General features: G+C 48.2%; 7 protein-coding genes across 13 annotated transcripts; 4 read left to right on the plus strand and 3 right to left on the minus strand.

Moving 5' to 3' along the window:
* Positions 1-429: 429 nt before the first annotated feature.
* LOC100846928 (ecotropic viral integration site 5 protein homolog) lies at positions 430-6,974 on the minus strand. Of its 4 annotated transcripts, none has more exons than XM_014901647.2 (9): positions 6,668-6,974; positions 5,721-5,890; positions 5,105-5,300; positions 4,440-4,610; positions 4,220-4,336; positions 3,614-3,811; positions 2,892-2,951; positions 2,713-2,811; positions 430-883 (listed from the first exon to the last, which is right to left on the minus strand). In XM_014901647.2, exons 2-9 carry the CDS (start codon positions 5,861-5,863, stop codon positions 725-727), a joined length of 1,143 nt encoding a protein of 380 aa, XP_014757133.1. In that variant the 5' UTR covers positions 5,864-5,890; positions 6,668-6,974; the 3' UTR covers positions 430-724. The 4 variants fall into 4 exon arrangements, with proteins under 4 accessions (XP_014757133.1, XP_010235122.1, XP_014757132.1 ...); XM_010236820.3 differs by having other exon boundaries at positions 5,721-5,911; XM_014901646.2 differs by having other exon boundaries at positions 6,560-6,974.
* Positions 6,975-8,289: 1,315 nt separating this feature from the next.
* On the plus strand, positions 8,290-9,878 carry LOC100840034. The gene has a single exon (XM_014900666.2). The coding sequence runs from the start codon at positions 8,486-8,488 to the stop codon at positions 9,614-9,616; it is 1,131 nt and encodes a 376-aa protein (XP_014756152.1). The 5' UTR covers positions 8,290-8,485; the 3' UTR covers positions 9,617-9,878.
* A 700-nt stretch (positions 9,879-10,578) lies between these two features.
* LOC100821116 lies at positions 10,579-11,932 on the plus strand. The gene has a single exon (XM_003572139.4). The coding sequence runs from the start codon at positions 10,579-10,581 to the stop codon at positions 11,746-11,748; it is 1,170 nt and encodes a 389-aa protein (XP_003572187.1). The 3' UTR covers positions 11,749-11,932.
* Positions 11,933-12,465: 533 nt separating this feature from the next.
* Positions 12,466-14,043, plus strand: LOC100821414. The gene has a single exon (XM_024462430.1). It carries the CDS (start codon positions 12,730-12,732, stop codon positions 13,438-13,440), a length of 711 nt encoding a protein of 236 aa, XP_024318198.1. The 5' UTR covers positions 12,466-12,729; the 3' UTR covers positions 13,441-14,043.
* On the plus strand, positions 13,447-13,827 carry LOC112271687. Its single transcript, XM_024461441.1, has one exon. It carries the CDS (start codon positions 13,447-13,449, stop codon positions 13,825-13,827), a length of 381 nt encoding a protein of 126 aa, XP_024317209.1.
* On the minus strand, positions 14,031-16,960 carry LOC100821720 (cell division cycle protein 48 homolog). The gene is made up of 3 exons (XM_014900543.2): positions 16,640-16,960; positions 16,125-16,537; positions 14,031-16,028 (listed from the first exon to the last, which is right to left on the minus strand). Exons 1-3 carry the CDS (start codon positions 16,654-16,656, stop codon positions 14,050-14,052), a joined length of 2,409 nt encoding a protein of 802 aa, XP_014756029.2. The 5' UTR covers positions 16,657-16,960; the 3' UTR covers positions 14,031-14,049.
* A 165-nt stretch (positions 16,961-17,125) lies between these two features.
* On the minus strand, positions 17,126-19,660 carry LOC106866301. Of its 4 annotated transcripts, none has more exons than XR_001406585.2 (3): positions 19,322-19,660; positions 18,847-19,055; positions 17,126-17,571 (listed from the first exon to the last, which is right to left on the minus strand). XR_001406585.2 is itself a non-coding variant. In XM_024462429.1 (3 exons), exons 1-2 carry the CDS (start codon positions 19,553-19,555, stop codon positions 18,848-18,850), a joined length of 345 nt encoding a protein of 114 aa, XP_024318197.1. In that variant the 5' UTR covers positions 19,556-19,660; the 3' UTR covers positions 17,126-17,571; position 18,847. The 4 variants fall into 4 exon arrangements, 2 of the variants coding, with proteins under 2 accessions (XP_024318197.1, XP_014755543.1); XR_002965634.1 differs by having other exon boundaries at positions 18,847-19,065; XM_024462429.1 differs by having other exon boundaries at positions 18,847-18,958.
* Positions 19,661-20,315: the final 655 nt, after the last annotated feature.

Consider the following 20,315-nt stretch of genomic DNA (forward strand, 5'->3'; position numbering starts at 1 on the left):
GTGGACAAGTAGGCAACCAACACACTGGGGTATGCACCTTTTAGATGCATGCCCCTAAGTACAACTTCAAGCTCCCTCATGCAATGCAAGTTAGGTCCCTGTGGACAACTAGGCAACCAAACAAACCACCGATTTGGAAAATTTAGGTCTTGTTTTGAACTAGAGAAAATATTAGGACGAAAAGAAACTTTAGTGGAAGTTCATGAACCAAAAGGGAACTTTTCTACTCCCTCCGGCCAGAATTACTTGCCAAAATATTACACATATCTAGACGCTTTTTAAACATAGATACATACATATTTGGGCAAATTTGAGACAAGTAATATGGGTCAGTAGTATTTCTTTTAGTGCCCTCGTCATCTTCATCTTCTCTCATTGTCAGCCTGGAGAGATCCTTGCACTCATAAAGTGAAGGGAGGAAGTATATCATTACCATTGAAGAATTATTCCATCATATTGATCAACACGGAGAATATACATTGTACATTACAGTTTTGTGGCATTGAGAACGAGGTGCAGCATGGAGAATATCTTTGCATTTACAGTTTTGCGGCATTGAGAGCAAGGTGCAACATGGAGAACTGTCAATTGGCTGACTAGGGGAAATTCATGAAACTGACATTGTGGGGGAAGCATGGTATATTGTTAAAGGAAATGAAAACAAAGAACATACAATGTACATGCGAAACAAGATGACCCATTTTTATAGCCCAAGACCTGTCTGTTATTTTTTACTAACATTAGGGCTAGACGAGACATGGCTGCTCGCCCTGCTCATCACTCTTGATTTGAGAGGCTGAAACCGCTTACTACTCGAGCTTGCACTGGGTCCCTCCAATTTTTTCCGGTACTCTTTATCAAGCTCCACGAGGCGACTGGACACCTGAAAATAAGTGTGCATCAGTATCTATCTGGTAATGCAAAAAATTACTAACTGTTTTCTAATCATCAGAAGATCACAACCTCCATCAAAATACTATGATGTTTCATCCATCCAGACGAAAAGCATGAAGTTTGATGGTGTTTTTATTCCCAACAAATCACATGTAATTGTAAACATATCTTATCCCTGACAAAACTTGTGTAAATGTAAACAACCAAGAGGATTGGTGCGCTGGTGTAATTAGCTAAGTTTTACAAGCCTAGCTCTCCGGCAAAACAAAAACTGGACATGAAATGCAGGATAGTGATCCATCTTTCAAAAAAGAAAGAAAGAGTAAGCTGTTATGTGGATCACCAAACTAATTTGACTGTTCAACACAGAGCCCTAAACTATCTGGGTCACAAACTCGTTTAAGTGGGTTCTTATATACTGTACTAGGCTATTGGCATGCCAGCGGGGTATGAACGATGACATGGCACGTTGGGTCATGCTACCATGACATGGGCATCTGATCTAGTCGCAGTGTCACTAACAATGTAACAGAGGTATGCCCTCCCTTCAGAGCCAGTGGCGGAGCCAGGATTTCAACTATAGGTATGCCATTTTTTTGCAGTGACAACAAACCAGCGAATAAGGGCGGCACTACAGGGTGCTAGGTGGACAATCGTAGACGTCTAGCGATGGAGTGACAGTGTTGGTCATCGAGGGCTCTGAGTTCAATCTGCCAGTTGTGTCAATGCTTAGGTTTCATCAGGAGTGAAGTTACGAGCCAAATTCCCTTAAAAAGTTATGATCCAACTCTGAAATCTCCATATTTCTAGTGTGGGTCGAGTTGGTCACTTGGCTTGTGAGAGGTCTTGAAGGCAAGAAATATTGGTTGGTGTCAAAGAATTAGCTTGTTTTGCACTAACACCCTGGTAATTTTATACACATACCACACATATGTAGGAGTAGTATATAGTATTAACATTTTTGTAGAAAGTAATGGGTATGCATTGCATACCCTTGCATTAGGCTGCCTCTGCCCCTGAGCCTCCCCACCACCTGTGATTGAGACCCGCATCATTTCCATCGATTTCGCTCAGTCGCAATTCCTTGCACTTAGCAACAATCATAATGTCCGCACCTGCCTTCATGTGCCACTCATGCGCACCTTACACACAGTGGCACGAGTTCACAATGCAATGTCCTTACCTCAACCTTCAGTCATGAAGCCAGGCTAACATGCTAATGTCCCAGAGTTGACCAACTTAAGCAAGTTCATTGACGTATGCACACGCAGTTAGGGAGTTCAATTATCTATTTGGACCAGCTGGACAAGACCCACAGTGCAATTTACTCTTCAAGGTAATGATACATATTCATTTTCAGTTTTTTTGAAACAGAAGATTTCATTTCTCTCCTGGCCTCTGCATCTAGCAGATACACACAGCCAATGATGCATACTGAAAGATGCAGAAGTCTTCAGACACATCAATCAGAAAAAAGAGGGTGGTAAACAAAAGCCTCGACAGAAAGAAGGACATGCATAAACTTACTAAAGCTAACATGTTAAGTGCAATTAAATATCCAAAGATCTAAAAAGACCGCACAGTATCAAATTGTAGAGGACCTAGAACAAAGATTAGCATATAAAGGAGATTGTTGGAACCAAAAGAAGAAAACACATAAATGCAAATAAATAGCAGAGAACAACTTTAATCTCGCCATAATAAGATAAAGCAAAGGAAAACACATAGTGGTATATGCAAAAATAAGCTTCTCGCACAGCAATAACTCACAACAATATGGTCATGCTATCATAACTGCTTTATGAAACAGTTCGTCACCTTAAATGAGAAGGCAAGCGGTAACAATGTATCTGGATCAGTTGCCTCCTCTGGAAAATTTCTCAAGGAATGTAGAAGTTGCTCGAAAGGCAAATTGACCTGACAGAAAGGAAACCTTTAGCAATTCCTAAAAACATATGTCTTCAAGATAAAGCAGCAAAAGACACCAAGAAACTCACCAGGTCATCATGGCAGAATCTCAATAGAGCCAATCCAACTTGAAACACAACCTTAATACCCTGTACGTAGTAAGCAGCATGTAAACCAGATACAATCAGTACTTTATTTATCTTACTTGGATTTAGAAGATTGGTAGAATTACTAAATGAGTTAAATGCATTTTTACAAGGATATAATTGCAAGAATGAAACAGGAACACTATGTTGCAGTTTTGACTGGACATGAAAAGAGTATAATAAGAATGGAAACACGAGATCGTGTGCTGAGCAGGAAGCCATAAGACTATAACTTGAACTATTTGTTAAGTACAATCAACAACAGGACAATTATAAGTACTCTGAACTAAAATAGATGAGATGTTCTCCTGAGTGCTTGTCTGCAAGGAACTTAACAATAAAAGGTGCTAAAAACTGGTTGAAAATGACTTTACTTGGTTGCCATATTGGATTGCATTCAGTCATTCAAAGGAACAACAAAAGAACTCCAACAATGATAATATTTACCTAAACATCTACATCAGACCCCTGAAGTTACTGCATCTTATAATAGGGGCTACTAGAACAAATAATGGTTACATAAGCCGCTGCAGATTGTTCTTGTTTAAATGTCTTCTAAAACAGAAGTATTGAAAGCACTAGCAGAAGTCAACAACAGCTATTAACTCATAAGCTTACATAAACACTGAACAGGTAACAAATATATGGATGGGCAAGATTGTAACCTCATAAAGGAAGACATCCCAAACTCTGAGAGTTAGATGAAACGGGAAGGAATACGAGAAAACTGTGATGAACCATTGACTTGCATACATGCTTGGATTTATCATTTCATCCTGAAAATGTTGTCCCAATTTTGGCATGTGCTCTGTAACTAATTTCTCAAATTGACACAGATATTGCTGCACAAGAGGTAGACCAGCCTGTTGCAAGAGCACACACAGTAATATTTGTTATATAAAGGTTTAGAATTTTCAAGAAAATATTTCCTAAGTTCTGCATGTGTTTCACCCCTAATTGCTCAAACTCAGTACAGGCATTGCTGAGCAAGTAGCAAAACATGTAGGCATGCAGGTAGGAGAATGAATTAAATTTTGTTTAGTAGTTTAACATATAGAAATAAGAGGGAAAATACAGTAGCAGACCATGATGATAATCATGAAGCAAGCATTATCAAGCAACGGTATTGCAATAATTGGGCCAAATAAGAAAATATCTGAAAGTGAAATCTCAACCTCATCCATCACTCTGAAGTTCAAGTATTAAAAACTAAATAGCCATTTGAATGCCCGCAGAAAAAAAAAAAAGGTATTTCGCCGAAGTTCATTTACCTGATACAAGCCTTCCATTGGTGAATGGACAGCTCCCTTCAGCAAAGCAACTATTAACCAAAATGCATCCTCCTCACTCATATAAAGAAGCAGCAAGCCGGCTATAAATCCCATTCCCTGCATCATGATTACGCAAAAGAAACAGCATATTACTCCAAAGAATATGTTTATCACTTCATTCTCATATACTATGTTGGTGGGCTGAACAGTGAACACAAACCTGCACATATCCGACGTCCCTATCATAAACAGAGTATGCTTTTAAAACATTATACAACGATCTTTGACCTGGGCCATGTCTCTGTTGGAAGAAAATATGAGATGGAAATGTACGTGATATGTCGCGAATTATTTCCAGTTCTGATGATGATGTCTCGTATATGACCAGGGTCTGTTCAAAGAAAACATAATACAAATAAGATTACCAAACTAAATAAAGTATCTCTATACCGTATTTTCATCGTTTCAAGAAACAATTATCAATACAACAGAAAACCAAGTTTTACAGGGAAATATAGTGGAAGCAAAGGAAATAAGTTCTTGCAGATGTGCAATCCTTGAAACTAATAACAAATTTCACTAAGTATGAAATAATTAGAATAGAGACACATGCAAGTACAAAGAAAGATTAGCTTAAATATGATCCAAGGTGAATAACTCCAGTATAAATAATCTGCATAGTTTTAGCTACCTTATTTTCTCCACAACACAGAAGGTTATATAAATGGAGCATACATAATCTATACCCAAGGCATCCTGTGATGTTTCGCTTCAGATAGGTTAACAGATTTAAAAGCAAATGTTGTTGTTATCACTAGTCACTACGTAAATTTCCAGCGAGGCCTAAGAAAGGCCGAACTCAAACAAAATGATGATCATGAGTACCTCATAAACTCCAGGGTTCATCAGCAAGAGGTCCCTGCTACCTGAAATCAACTGCCAAACAAGTCCTCTAAGACAATCAGGAATTCCTTTCCTTATTCTTCTTTTAACCACATGAGGTTTCCTTCTAACATAATGCTTCCAGTCACTACCACCAACTCCGATCATCTTCCTCCATTTTCTTATCCTCCTTTCCTCCCTACAACAACCCCCAAAAAATGCATGCGAGGCAGATTGCTTAGAGAAAAGAAAAGTAGCACAAAGCAGCTAATTTCCATAAGTAAACTAGCCTGATATGTCACATAAATGGCAACAAGGTATGAGAGTAACATCAACATAGTAAATAACAAGTATGCTTTATCACACAAGCGACAAAATATATGAGAACAATTCTCAAGCAATCGCTGAGCAGCGAGGGTCCATGTATAAACACAGAAATTTAAGATGTATCAGACACCAGAAACTCAGATGGTTATACCGCAACGCATAGGAATGAACTAATTTATTCACATAAATAGCATAAGGTAACTAGTCAAGAAGCCTCCAAGGCTCCAACTTCTCGAATAGTCAAACAAGCAGGGGCTACAAATGACAGGAGACTCATGTATGGCATACCTACCTTTCATGTTCATGTGTGGATCTGCTTTTCAGAATTCCCTCAGGGGAGTTACTATGTTCCGTCTTGATAAAACCAAATCTATCCACGGGCCGAGAAGGAGCTGGTCCAGGTTCAGTGTCATCGACCCCTTTCTTCTTATCCATTTTATTGAGTACTTGGGGGAGCCTTTGCTGTATTTCAAGAAAGATGCCCTGCCATTTATATTCAATAACAGTCCATCACCGTAAACTGTAAATTCTACCTGACGTTGTTGAGTTTGCATAACATGAACCATAAAATAACATCTTAAATAAAGTTGATAGGATAAAACACCACGTGAATTAATTGTCAGTGTCAGCACCAATGGTGAAAAATCACCAAGTAATTGTAAAATGAACGTTCATATTCACAAGTTCATATAGCTAAATCAAAAGATGCATGACGGTTACCGAGTTATCCTACTGATGACCGTCTGTATAAAACAAAAAAGCTGTTGCAAACGACAAGTTAACTCCTACAAACAATTTATCTACACCGGCGGTTGGTTTAATGTGGGCATGGGGTTCAGTTGAACCCTCAAACTTTGAGGATGAACTTGCTGGTATTTGCAGTATTAGTGTTTTTGGCGAAAAATTATTGGTTAGCGGTATTAGATTCATTCAAACTCAATGTTCGCGTGAACATGGGCATGGGCTGGATCCACCTGCATGATGGGGTCAGCTGAGGTCGAACAAACCGTGGATTGTTGAATTAATAGATAAGTAAGGTAGAATTCCGTCCGGAATTAACTACCCACAGCAACGAAAATACCAGAAGAAAATTCTAGTATCTCAATCCAAGCAGGACATGGGCTTCCTTACCTAGGACGAATGCGCGGGATGGGGGAGGTGATAGAGGCCGAAATCGCACAGGTGAGGAGAATCAAATGCAGGAGAAAGGCTTGGATTTGATGAAGAGATTAAGGGAACCTGAGAGACAGGAGGGAGCTGCCCGCGGTAGCGCTACCAACTCCGACCGCGGTTACTCTTCCCCGGCGACGGTGACCGGCTGGCTAGGGGTTAGGGTGAGGATCCCCCGGCTAAGGAGCAAGGATGCGTGGCGGCCGCAGGCTCGGAGGGTTGCTTAGGACCGCGGAGGCCGGACGCGGGGCGACGATGGGAGTAGCTGGGGCCAACGGCCGGCGGTGAGCGGAGGAGGTTCGGCCAGGCGGGGGTGGATCTGAGAGAGAGAGTTTAGACGTGGGGCCTTGACTCGATCCTACGTGGCTAACGCGTCTCTTTTTTCGTATTCTTTATTAGAACTAGCTGCGTTTCGAGCACTAAAAAAGGCCGTTTCTCGTCGTCCATGCTTGGTCGTCGTTCCAAGCGTCCCATTCTCAGATTTACGAAACGGATTTGTTCTCAAGAGTTTGCTTGTAGTGGGCGACCACATATCTTCGAAAGATTTATGAAATAGGAAGATTTATTTTCCTTATGGAACGTCGATTAATTTCTGTCTCTAATTTCTGCGATGGTTATACGGAGAGTAGAACTTTTTTTGAGGGATACGGAAAGTAGAACTTTGATTCATGAACAGTAAATCTACGGACAGGCCTCGGGGTTTCCATGGGCCCCTCCATGAATTACTGGAATTGAGTAAAATTAGAGTATTTAAACATCTTGTGTTCTATTTATTTATATCTCATTCCGGTAATAAAAGTAGAGTATATTAATAGTATATGTAACCTAGTGAAGTGATACTGGTAACACAAAATATGTTCCATTAAACAGAAAATAAAGGTAACACAAAATATGTTCCACTATTGAACACTAAATATGTGCACGGGTCAAAACCAACGCGGTGGCACATCGGATCAGCAAAATTCGGGATGTATATGTACCTAGTGCCGTGATGCCGATCAAGTCGTGGTTCTCGGTCAATACGCAAAATGAGAAATGCCGCGGAGATTCCGTTTGTTAAATAACAGCCCGTTTGGCAAGCAAAAATTCATTTCATTCGTAAATTCAATTTTTGATAGGATTTCATTTGGTTGAATTTAAATTTCAGGTTCAAAAATCATGTTTGTCTACCACATGGAATTGTAGAGTGAGAGACAATTTTAGAGAAATGATGGCTTTTAGAAAAGAATTATGGTTAGTTATAGTGTAATTCCATGAAATTTGAGATTGGATTTCTATGACCAATTCCGTGCCAGCCAAACAAATTGGTTTCTGAAATTGAATTCCAGAATTCTATGCCAAATGATGGGTGACAAACAGGCTGCAAAGGTAAATTTCTCGGAAGGAGGCTTAGCTTATCAAACTTGTACTGTATATTGAAATCATCGACGCCTTTCTCTGTCTAGCTTCAGCGAGGGGCAACGATCTTCCACACCAATGTTTTATTCTCACTACAATCCAAAAGAAAAACAGAGCTGCCAAAATTAATCCGAAAGAAACAATAGAGAGCTGCCAAAAAAAGCCCTATGAAGAACAATATATAACTGGTATACTGGTAGTTAATTAACATCTGTAAACTTGCAGTATACGGCTAAGTACGTGCGCGCTGCGACTAATCGAAAATCAAAGACGCGTTTCTTGGTCCAGTGAACAAACCCGCGACTTCCTTCCTGACTCATTTTACTAATCAAAGGATTTGACAGGAAACATTTTTCTAATGTAATCATTGAACAAACGATTTCAGATGCTACAGGTCGCACATGGACTACTACAAATATCCGTACAGTCAATTGCTCATCGCTGTCAAATGTCAATGCAAGCAAAACCAGACAACCAACCAACCGAGCCATGTACGCGACCAGGCCGCTCTCGCTCTACAAGAGCCACCCAGAGGCGGCATCCCGGCCGCCGCCGGAGGGCCGGAACTCAGGCTACCTCGTCGTGAAGGACGCCGACGAAGACGAAGACGACGACGGCGAGACCTGCTGCTGGGGCCAGTGCGGCGGGACCCGGGTGCGGGACCTCCCGTTCCCTCAGAACCGGATCCTCACGCTCCGCTACACGGAGCACCACGGGCAGAGTAGCACCACGTACACCGACGCCGTGGTGTTCGTCCCGGTCCCCAACCAGCCCGTGTCCTCCGGCCGCTACTGCGCCGTGGTGGCCACGGGCAAGCGCAAGGGCCTCGTCAGGGCCTGCTCCCGCGCCGAGGACATGACCCCGTGCTGCTTCTGGCGGTGCGTCAGCGACGCCGAGCCCCGGCCGTTCGACCCCAGCGACGTGTACCAGCAGATCGAGGTCGTCCAGCGCCGGCGCGGGCGGTTCACGGCCAGGGCCGTGGCGCCCGACGGCTTCCCGCACTTCCTCTACCGCAAGAAGTACTGGCGCGTCTACGCGTCCAAGCCCAGGAACTTCGACCTTGGCGAGGCGCTGGGCATCAACGCCGCGCTCCGGTCGCGGCAGCTCGTTGACGCCAGCCTCCACGGCGCGTTACCGACGGCGATGGCGACGACGGCTGTGGGGAAATGGTACTGCCCGTTCTACCTCGTGAAAGAAGACGGCGTGTCCCCGTCGGAGCAGATGGACCGCGGGACGTTCTACGAGGTGGAACTCGAGCAGCGCTGGGAGCCTGTCCCGGCGGCGTCGCCGCAAGGAGGAAGCTCGAAGATGGCAAGTATGAGGGTGCTCATCGGCGGGAGCATCGAGGCGAGGCAGGAGGTGTCTAGCAACGACGACGGGTACGTGTGGTTCAGGGCGGCGGCGACCGGGCAGAGTGTGGCGGTGTGCGCCAGCGTGTGGGAGAGGATGCGTTGGGAGGAGTACAGAGGCGGGTGGGTTGATGAGGAGGAGGAGGCCGGCGGGGAGGGGCTCGGGGGATCGGTGCTGGTGGAGAGGTTCGTGGTGAAGAGGATGGACGGCAGCGTTGCGGTGGCCTTTGACTTTGTGCACCTCAACAAGGTCAGGGCGAAGCAAGTGTGACATCACGGAATTTCCGGACAGTGATTTTGTGTGATGCCATGGTAAATAAATAAATTCGTGAGATGCTAGTGATAAATCCGTTAAGGTTGTGACTTTTTTTTTTGAGAAATTAAGGTTGTGACTTTGTGTGAGCTTTTAGGCTTCGTTGTTCATCACATTTAGTTATTGGAATGTATCTGCAAATGTTAATGAGAAACATACATTGACTTGTAGTCTTCGGAAAAAATAACTAGAGAAAGGAGAGAAAATGTCTTTTAACTCTTACGGAGTAGATTCTATTTCTTTTGTTTTCCCGAACTAATCAGAAAAATGAGAATTATTGCATAGAAATTTTTGAGAGCGCATTTTTTTCTCAAAAGGAGGACATGTCCCTAGCCTCTACATCCAAGGATGCACACAACCTTTATATTATTGAAGAATTCAAACGTCGGTTATTACAACGCGAGATTACAATAAGCTAGAAAAAATCACTCTCCTAGCCTACGGTTGGCGCTCCATCCAAAACGGCCGAAGAAAACCAGTACAAGCGTCCCCAATTGGCAAGTACCAGTAACAGATAGACTGGTTTTTTAGAGTATCATCAATACCAGTAACAGATCACAATGACGAGCCGCGATTAGACAAATCAAAGACGCGTTGCTTGTATTGAACGCCCAAGTTCTGTAAAACTGTTAAGTTCAAGAGGCCCCAACTCATTGGTTCGATCTCTGAAGCTGCAGTCCGGCGACCATGCCACATGGCTGAGCTTGAAGGATGCCCAGGCTATAGTTTCTTCGGAAAATTCTAGGTAGGGCGGCCGCCATAATTAACTGTTCATTGGGTAGCTCCGCCGCTATGACGCGCCACGTACATAATTAACTGCTCATATTATTTTCCGTAGGGAGACATTTTTGTTACGATCCTTCGACGATTTTTCAAGTAACTGTTAAATATTCCAATTACGGACGGTGTGGCGCAGAGCCATGTACTCCACCAAGCCGCTCTCCGTCTTCAAGAGCAACCAGGAGGCGTCCTCCTGGCCTCCGCCGCCGCTGGGCCAGAACTCAGGTTACCTCGTGGTACAGGGCGCCGGCGAGGACGAAAATGACGACGAGACGTGCTGCTGGCGCTGGGGTCAGTGCGGCGAGTCGCGCGTGCGCGACCTCCCGTTCCCGCAGAACCGCGTGCTCACGGTCCAGTACTCGCAGTCGCAGAGCACCGGCAAGAGCACCTCGTACCACGGCAAGCGCACCAGCAGGAGCACCGCGTACCACAGCGAGAGCACCTCCTACACCGAAGAGGTCGTGTTCGTGCCGGTCCCCGACCAGCCGCTCTCGTCCAACCGCTACTACGCCGTCATCGCCTCCGGCAAGCACAAGGGCCTCGTCAGGGCGTGCTCCCGCGAGGAGGACATGTCCGCGTGCTGCTTCTGCCGGTGCATCAAGGACGTGAAGCCGCGGCCGTTCGACCCGACGGATATCTACCAGCAGATGGAGGTCGTCCGGCGCCGGCGGGGCCAGTTCACGGCCAAGGCCGTCGCGCCAGACGGCTTCCCGAGCTATCTCTACCGCCAGAAGTACTGGACCGTGCAGGCCACCAAGCCCAAGAGCTTCGCCCTCGCCCTCGGCGACGCACCGGGCCTGAACGCCGCGCAGAGGTCGCGCGTCCTCGACAGCGCCTCCCCAATCACGCCGACGACCGTCGGGAGATGGTATTGCCCGTTCTACCTCGTCAAGGAAGACGGCGTGTCCCCGTCGGCGCAGATGGACCGCGCCGCGTTCTATGAGGTGGTGCTCGAGCAGCGCTGGGAGCCGGTCCACGACGGCACGAAGCTGTCCAGCAAGACGGCGCTCATCGGCGGGAACCTGGAGGCGAGGTTGGATGTGCCGAGCCGCTCGCGGCAGAGCGACGGGTACGTGTGGGTCAGGGCGGCGGCCGGGCAGAGGGTCGGGGTTTGCGCCAGCGTGTGGGAGAAGATGCTGTGGGAGGAGTACAGGGGCGGGTGGGTCGACGAGGAGGAGGAGGCCGGGAAGGTAACTATGGCTGGAGAGTTGGTGCTGGCAGAGAGGTTCGTCGTGAAGAGGACGGACGGCAGCGCCGCGGTGGCCTTCGACTTTGTGCACCTCAACAAGGTCAGGGGAAAGCAGGTCTGAGAATCTGAGATTTCATTACTGCACTGCAGAGTGTACATCTGATCAGAATCTTCACATAGTTTGGTGTTAACTGGCATGGTACCCAGGTGTATTGCTTAATTTTTAAAAAATTACATTGTGATACAGTGTTGAGTGTTGTATATTGAGTCAGGTCACATTAAATATAACTAGAAATATTCTTTCAGGCCAACCACAAATAGTCAATTCTCATTAAAAAAAATAGGTCACTTCAAAGGTGCAGGGAGTTTCTGCATTTCATTGTAGAAGAAATAGAATTGTCCGATTAATTAGAAAAAGCCGGACAAAAACTCGATAGAATGCACGACTTATTCTACAAAGACCGTGCGAAAACCCTGGTTACGAAAAAGGCAAAACCAAAAAAACGAGCTACAACCGAAAAAGTGAAACCCTTCCCGCTCCAACGACGCCGAACAAGAAATAGATCCATGTGCCAGAAAAAGATAGACAGAATTATGCTTCTTCGATAACCGGAACAATAAAGAGGCTGTCCTGACAGAAACAACTCGTTCCTTTATCAAGCCCGCGCAGCCGGCCTCCCCGGCCAAGACCCCAGACAGGCCCGCGCTGCAGGAATTCTCATTAAAATATATGTTCAATTAACACGGAATAGGATATCCATGTTCTCACACTGGGTGACAGTGAATGAATTGATCGACATACAAAATGTCAACAGTACCAATTAAGATGTGATGGAGATATAACACACATTCAAGAGAAATCAGACATGCATGGTTGCGACTTGGGTAGAAAAATCTGAGTTGTTGTTACTTGCATCGAAAGTCCCCGGTGTGTTTAATGGAACGCGTATTTGCACGACTTGTATAGGCGTTTGCCAAACGTATTACTCAGCGTTCAAGATTTGACCTCCTTTGTATAAATACAACAGTATTCGCATAATCCCCATAGTTAAGTCGGCAAGAGAAGTGATCATCTCAATCCAATCCCAAATTAAACTTTGCGATGTACACGACCAAGCCGCTCTCGGCGTTCAGGAGCCACCCGGAGGAGGCCGCGTCCGTGCCGCCTCCCTCCGGCGGCAGCCCCGGCTACCTCGTCATCAAGACCACCGACGACGACGACGGCGCCGGCGGAGAGACGTGCTGCTGGGGCTGCTGCGACGACACGCAGATCCGCCGGCTCCCTTTCCCGCAGAACCGTGTCATCACGGTCCGCGAGGGCGACGACGAAGAAGACGTCGTGTTCATCCCCGTGCCCGGCCAGCCGCTCTCCTTCAACCGCTACTACGCGGTCCTCGCCCGTGGCAAGCACCGCGGCATGGTGCGGCCGTGCTCCAGGGAGCAGGACGTGGCCACGAGCTGCTTCTGCTGCCGGGTCATCCGGGACGCGTCGCCGCGCGCGTTCGACCCGGACGACGTGTACCAGCAGATGGAGATCGTGCCGCACAGGAAAGGCGGCAGCTTCAAGGCGAGGTCGGTCGCCGCCGACGGCCACCCTTACGAGCTGTACCGGACAAGGTACTGGCAGGCGTACGCGTCCAGGCCCAAGAACTTCGACCTCGGCGAGGCCCTGGGCCTCAACGACCCGCTCCGGTCGCGCCAGCTGCGTGCCCAGGACCTGACGCTGTCGCTCCACCCGGCGCCGGCGGAGGGCGTGGTTGGGAGGTGGTACTGCCCGTTCTTCTACGTCAAGGAAGACGGCGTGCCACTCTAGAAGCAGATGGACCGGGCCACGTTCTACGAGGTCGTCCTGGAGCAACGACGGGAGAACGTCGATGCCGTGCGTGGCAGCAAGATGGCGCTCGTCGGCGGGGTTGACGCGGGGAATCTGGAGTCGTCGGGGAGCTCGCAGGACGATGGATACGTCTGGTTCAGGGCTGCGGCTGGGCAGAGGGTGGGTGTGTTGGGAAGCATGTGGGAGAAGATGCTTTGGGAGGAGCGCAGAGGCGGGTGGGCCGACGAAGAAGACGGCGTCGAGAGGGCGGTGATCGCCGCCGGCGTGTCGTCGGTTCTTGTTGAGAGGTTCGCGGTCAAGAGGATGGATGGCAGCGTCGCCGTGGCGTTTGACTTTGTGCATCTCAACAGGGCCAGACCGATGTGACCATGAAAACAGGACAAACTACGTCACGGTGACAACGTGTAGTCGTGACTCGTGACCGGATTAATTGCCGAACAAGATCGATTTCATCTTGTAAATTATGCTTGCACAATAGAATGGTGGGCACGTCATGGATGCATTAGTATTTGTATTTTCTATGTGAGCCATAGGATGGCAAATAATTATAACTAAATCATGTAAAAAAATGTAATTAAATCCTGCAGACTAATACAGCAAGTCATCGTCCATGGCAGCGTCGGCGTCCTCCGCCGCCTTCAGCATCAAGTGCCCCTCCGGCACCACCGGCTCCACCTTCGGCGCCGCTGCCGCCGCCTCCTCGAAGCTCCCGCCTTGCCTGAACTTCTGCGCATAGCACTCGTACCTAAGCACGTCGAGGTCGCTGACGCTCCTCCTGGCGTGCTTCATGGCCCCCAAGAAGTGCTCCCGGGTGATCTCGGCGCCGGCCATGGCCACGGCCTTGCCGACCAGGGTGCTTTTCTGGATGACGTCGCGCACCGCGAGCTTGCACGCGCGCTGGCAAATCTCGGTGATGTCGGCGCCGCTGAACCCGGCCGTGGAGGCCGCCAGGTCGGGCAGGTTGACGCGGCGGGAGACGGGCGAGCGTCGCAGGCACGACTTAAAGCTCTGCAGCCGCGAGGGCTCGTCGGGGAGCGGGATGTAGATGAGCTGGTCGAGCCGGCCCGGCCTGAGCAGCGCCGGGTCGAGGATATCGGGGCGGTTGGTGGCCCCGATGACGAACACCGTCTTCTTGGCGTTGATCCCGTCCATCTCCGTGAGCAGCTGGTTGAGCACCCGGTCCGAGGTGCCGCCGGCGTCGCCCACGTTCTGGCCGCGCTTGACGGCGATGGAGTCGAGCTCGTCGAAGAAGAGCACGCAGGGCGCCGACTGCCGCGCCTTGTCGAACAGGTCCCGGACGTTGTGCTCGCTCTCGCCGATCCACATGGTGAGCAGCTCGGGCCCCTTGACGCTGATGAAGTTTGCCTTGCACTCCCTGGCGATGGCTTTCGCCAGCAGCGTCTTGCCGCAGCCTGGCGGGCCGTAGAAGAGCACGCCACGGGACGGATCCATGCCGAACTTCTCGAACATCTCCGGGTGCTCCACCGGGTACTGCACCGTCTCCTGGAGCTCCAGCTTGACGTCCTCCAGGCCCCCCACGTCCTCCCACGACACCTTGGGCACCTCCACCAGCCCCGTCTCGCGCAGCGCCGACGGATTGGTCACCTCCATGGCGTGCTTGAGGTCGCCCATGGTGACGGTCATGGACTGGAGCGCCGCCACGTCGATGGTTTCTTCCTCGAGGTCGATCACGTCCATCTTCTGGCGGATGCACTGGAAGGCGGCCTCGGAGCAGAGCGCGGCCAGGTCGGCGCCGACGAAGCCGTGCGTGTCCCTGCCGATGCGCTCGAGGTCGACGTCGTCCGAGAGCGGCATGTCCTTGGAGTGGATGCGGAGGATCTCGAGGCGGCCGACCTCGTCGGGCACGCCGATGTCGAGCTCCTTGTCGAAGCGGCCGAAGCGGCGCAGCGCCGGGTCGAGGCTGTTGGGGCGGTTGGTGGCGCCGATGACGACGACCTGCGCTCGCGGGCGGAGGCCGTCCATGAGCGTGAGCAGCTGCGACACCACGCGCCGCTCCACCTCGCCGTGGGTCTTGTCGCGGTTGGGCGCGATGGCGTCGATCTCGTCCATGAACACGATGGACGGCGCCTGCGCCTCCGCGTCCTCGAACACCTTGCGCAGGTTGGCCTCGCTCTGCCCGGACATCATGGACATGATCTCCGGCCCGTTGACGACGATGAAGTTGGCGCCCGTCTCGGCCGCGATGGCGCGGGCGAGGAGCGTCTTGCCGGTGCCGGGCGGGCCGTAGAGCAGGATGCCCTTGGGAGGCTTCACTCCCAGCGTCTGGAACAGCTTGGGGTGGCGCAGCGGCAGCTCCACCAGCTCGCGGATCTGGGCCAGCTGCTTGCGGACGCCGCCCACGTCGTCGTAGCCCGGGCCGTCCAGCCTATCCTCGTCCTCGCGCTTCAGCAGCTTCTCGAACTCGCCGTGCACGGCGGTGTCGTTGGCCACGATGACGCGGTCGCCGGGGTCCGTGTCCACCACCTTGAACTCCACGGGGTGCAAGTTGCCGCGCACCACGAAGCGGTCGCCCTTGCGCACCGGCCGGAACGCATCAGTGAAGTAGGCTGTACAAAAAAAGCAGTAATGAATTACTGGAGTACTAGTGAAGATGGTTAATTTTAATGGGGTGGGGGGGGGGGGGGGGTCGATGGGGTGCTTACGGTTGAGGTAGGCTTCGAAGAGGTCGCCGGTGATGTTCTGGACGGAGTCCTCGAAGGGGACGACTTGGATCCGCTTGGCGTTGGGGAGGTCGGGGCAGCGGTTGACGGTGACGAGGTCGCCGAGGTGGAGGCGGAGGTTGGCGCGGACGACGCGGCTGACGCGCGCCTTGGAGTCCGGGCACGACTCGTCCGACACGGCGTAGCACACCGTGTCGCGCCGGCGCTTGCCCCGGAGGGTCACCGGCTCGCCCTTGAAGAGGCTCAGCGCTTCCATGGTGCCCGGGCTCAGCAACACCGTGGAGTTGTCCAGGGGCTCGCCGCCCTCGGCGTCGTCGACCAACAGCCGGTTCGGCGCCTTCTTCCGCTCCAGGATCGCCGTGCTGTAGTCCTTCTTGCCGCCGCTGCTGCCCATGCTGAAAGCAAGAGATTGAGATCGAAAGACGATTGTCAGTTAAGCTCTGCAAAATAGAGCAAAAGGAAGATATGGCGAGCGTGGGTTTAGATCATGTGCTTACTCTTGGTCTTGATCCATGCCTATCTAGTTAAGCTTGCCTGAAGGGTTGCCGAGATCGATCAAGCTTCTGCCGATCCGGGCGTCTTCTGCTCTAAAATCGATCGATTGTCTGCCGCATAGGGTTTAGTTTCGAGTCGAGGGGTTTTGCGATGTGGCGGTGGAATATATATACGTGACGTCGGCCCGGCGTACCGACATATGGGAGTACGAGACGGCATCGCTACGTTAACTTCCCATCTTGTCCCAGATGGAATCCCCTCTCGATCGATCGGCTTCCGTCCGAGCTCTGCGAGTACTATGGTTTTAGTGTTCGAGTCGGTTCTCTTCCCCCGGTTCATGTCTGTTTCCCTTGTGATGCGGCGTGCACGAATTTCCGGGCCGGTCACGTCTCGACTCAAGGCCGTAACAGTAGAAAGCTGTTGAGGTTGCATTAGACTGAAGCACATCCCCCAGAAACTAGATACTCATCCCCGAGGTGGATAGGCTGTTTGGACTAAAAATCAGAAGTATTCAAGATAACGCTGTTTCAGAGCTCGTAACAAAAACAAAACCCATGAACAAGCGGACGAGCCTTAAAGCACTTGAAACTACATTAAGAATCAACTAACAGTTGTTGTTTTGGCTCAAGCAGCTCAGGGTTCAGCCCAAAATAACTCCAGGCATTATCGACTATCGAGAAAACTTCTTCAGTAAACATAAATCACTGGCAAACGGTCGCCGCTGCCAACAATGATAAAACCTCTTCAGAAACAGCTACTAGTGTGCAGCGCAGGCATAGCAGCAGTAAGTGCGTTAGACAAGTGAACGTCCAGGATTAGATTTAGAAAATAAGCAACTTGTAGTAGTTGGCTGATTAACCATCATCTTCTTTTTGGTCAAAAAAAACATCATCTTCTTGCCGTAACCGAATAAGATATTTCCACATCCCAGCAACTGTCAATGGAAAGGGTACAAATAATTAGCTGTTTTTCACCAATCAGAAGATTATTCATCATCAGTCTATCGCACAACATCATATGAAGCAAAGGTGTTACATGAATCATAGTAGTTGGAGACAGATACATATGATTTCAAATCAAAAGATGTACCCGGTTTGGGCCTAGAGTTAGTACAAAATTAGTTCCAGGATAAAGTTAGATGCACTCATGCACATTAGTAAAGACTAAGACTACAATTCATAAGGAAGAACATTAACAAGTCAAATTGGGGAATAACTTAACATCTACTACCATTCATTAACTGCCTATGGTTGGCAATTTGGCATCAATTACAAATAGAGATAAATATTGCCTTGCCAAACAGCAACAGCCATTTTCCATTTGTTCCAAAAAAGATACACCTTCCCTTTAAATTTTAAAAATAATATCTCAAATAATAAGCATCTAAATGCATGGCCACTAATAGTAATATGGAGCTAATTTACTATCAATGCACAGTCCTAATCTTATTTGTTGATCAAAATCCTTTTTTTTACAAACAACAGGTAAAATATTGATAGGACACAAACGGAATACGTATGGGTACAAGGCAAAAGGAAGTAGCAAGTTATACTTGGAAAAGGTAGAAGTACTTATATTCAGAAAGAACAATGGCCACAAAAATAAAATCATGTTTTGTGGGTGGAGGGAAAATAACTCAAATGATTTAATGATTTATTTAATACTTATCTTTCTTGATTAGCTCTTGACAAAATAGAAACTAATAACGAATAGGACATGCATTTAACGCTTATGATCCTCAAGTGTCTCTATTTGTTATCAATTATATATAACAATGAAGGTATGCAGATAAAATGTCATGATGGACCAATTTTAAGACCGGTCTTCCATTTGTAGCATGAAACAACACCTTCATTTTATTGCACAAAAGAGTGCCTTACTTCAATTACACAAGCATCTGAATGACTGAACAGCCAAAAGTAACATGGAGTTCATTTACTAATGAAACCACAAAAATCCCGACTGCAATATACACTCTATTTACAAGAACCTTGTTCATGAGTGCACCATATCTATCAAATCTATGGTAGAGGTAAATTCACAGGATAGGATAAAACATAAAAGGTCTTGCAGCTCAGCCATAAGTATGTTATATTCATGGGCAGCTGGGTTGAGTGGTTGACACAAAAAGAAAATGTATTGGACAGATAAAAAGACATTCATCCAAACCTTAGATGAGTTTAAACGATCAAATCAGGATTGCAGCTACCTCAGTAATTGTACAGCCTTAGTGCCAGAGTGGGGCTGATAATGAACACCAACAATGCCCCAATACCAGATATCCCCACATCGACAAGAAGCTGGCCGTTTTCACCCTCCATCTGAGAACCGATGTGCATAATGAGGCATAGCACGGCAAAAACAGCACACATTGGAAAATAACCTCCACCACGCCACTGCAGGAGCAGGATCCTTGTACTATTCACAGCTAGCATGACACAACATTTTAGAATCAGAGTAAAATGGTAACGACCCAAGTAAAGTGAGTGAAAGCTCAAAGGGGATTCAAGCGCACTGGTAGAGTCGTGCTGCCTATTTAGCACAATATGTATATGTACACTTGTAAATCTCGTCCTAAACAAACGTCTTTTTTTCACAGGGAAATATAAATGCAAATATGATTGCTCGAAAGCAATACTTCTCTTGGGGCCAATGAAGGTGAACTTCTTGGTAAAAAGCAATACCTTTCTAGGCTCCGCCACCAGGCCTAGCGTCAGCAGCACCATGTGGAGGATACAGAGCAGTCCACAGAGGATGAATGTGACGAGGCCGACCTCTCTCCCCGCCATCGCCATGGGGGAATCCTCGCCGCCGGCGCGGCGCCCGATGACGATGGCGAGCAGGCACGCGCCGAGCAGCCATATGAAGAAGTGCGAGGCGAGCCCCACGGCGCGACCGGCTACGATGAGGTTATTCATGGCCGCTTGCTCCGAAAGCCTCTCTTTCTCTCCTGACGACGAGATGAGGGTTTGAGCCTTTGAGGCGAGGGAAGGGGAAAGTGACTCAAACGGGGAGGAGGGGTTTTAGAATTTGGGCAATGCAGGCGTCGGCTGGCCTCACGGGCGGCCAGTCTGATTTTCTGTGTCCTTGCTCCTATCAAAAAAAAGAAGCATAGAGTATACGAAAAAAAATTACAACTTCGTTACAGCATTTTTTTTTCCGTGCCCTGTCTAAAACATGTAATTTTTTTGCAACATCTAAGACATATCAGTCTATTTTTTATGTGTGCAGCAAATCCTATTCATTCTCATGAGAATGCCGTGAAAATAGGTCACGACATATTCAACGAGGAAAACATACATATGTGATTGAAAAACATGTTTGCCGTAAACTCGTAGAAGCATTGCAACATCTTATCTGTGTGTATGCAACAAACCATATACGAGTTTGCATCATATCAAAACAACCTTCGCGACATAACATACTCATTCCCAACCGTTCCAACATCTTCCTGAGCTCACCATAAAGACACGCCCATCCACGTGACCGCTATTAGCCCGTTCACCGAGCGACCAATATTTTCACGAAATAAGCTCTTAGATAGGAGTATTTCTCCTCAAAATTTTGCTAAGCACAAGTCCGCGGTACGACTGCAGAATGAGCGCATTGCTCATTTTTAAAGACTTACAAAATCACAATCATGGGAAAACACTTTAACTGTAGGGACTGCAAAAATTA

This window comes from Brachypodium distachyon, chromosome 3, assembly GCF_000005505.3.
Source record: "Brachypodium distachyon strain Bd21 chromosome 3, Brachypodium_distachyon_v3.0, whole genome shotgun sequence".
In the NCBI taxonomy this organism is placed as follows: Eukaryota; Viridiplantae; Streptophyta; class Magnoliopsida; order Poales; family Poaceae; genus Brachypodium; species Brachypodium distachyon.

Excerpts from the sequence above, each read along its gene's own strand:
- LOC100821414 (XM_024462430.1), top strand. The coding sequence starts at position 12,730 with ATGTACACGACCAAGCCGCTCTCGGCGTTCAGGAGCCACCCGGAGGAG.
- LOC100821720 (XM_014900543.2), bottom strand. Across the intron at positions 16,029-16,124 it reads CTTCGAAGCCTACCTCAACC|CCTACTTCACTGATGCGTTC; the intron begins GTAAGCACCCCA and ends TTTTTTGTACAG.
- LOC112271687 (XM_024461441.1), top strand. The coding sequence starts at position 13,447 with ATGGACCGGGCCACGTTCTACGAGGTCGTCCTGGAGCAACGACGGGAG.
- LOC100846928 (XM_014901647.2), bottom strand. The coding sequence starts at position 5,863 with ATGGATAAGAAGAAAGGGGTCGATGACACTGAACCTGGACCAGCTCCT. Across the intron at positions 5,301-5,720 it reads TCCACACATGAACATGAAAG|GGAGGAAAGGAGGATAAGAA; the intron begins GTAGGTATGCCA and ends GGGTTGTTGTAG. Across the intron at positions 3,812-4,219 it reads CAATGGAAGGCTTGTATCAG|GCTGGTCTACCTCTTGTGCA; the intron begins GTAAATGAACTT and ends CTCTTGCAACAG.
- LOC106866301 (XM_014900057.2), bottom strand. The coding sequence starts at position 19,555 with ATGAATAACCTCATCGTAGCCGGTCGCGCCGTGGGGCTCGCCTCGCAC. Across the intron at positions 17,572-19,321 it reads TGGTGGCGGAGCCTAGAAAG|TTGCTGGGATGTGGAAATAT; the intron begins GTATTGCTTTTT and ends TTCCATTGACAG.
- LOC100840034 (XM_014900666.2), top strand. The coding sequence starts at position 8,486 with ATGTACGCGACCAGGCCGCTCTCGCTCTACAAGAGCCACCCAGAGGCG.
- LOC100821116 (XM_003572139.4), top strand. The coding sequence starts at position 10,579 with ATGTACTCCACCAAGCCGCTCTCCGTCTTCAAGAGCAACCAGGAGGCG.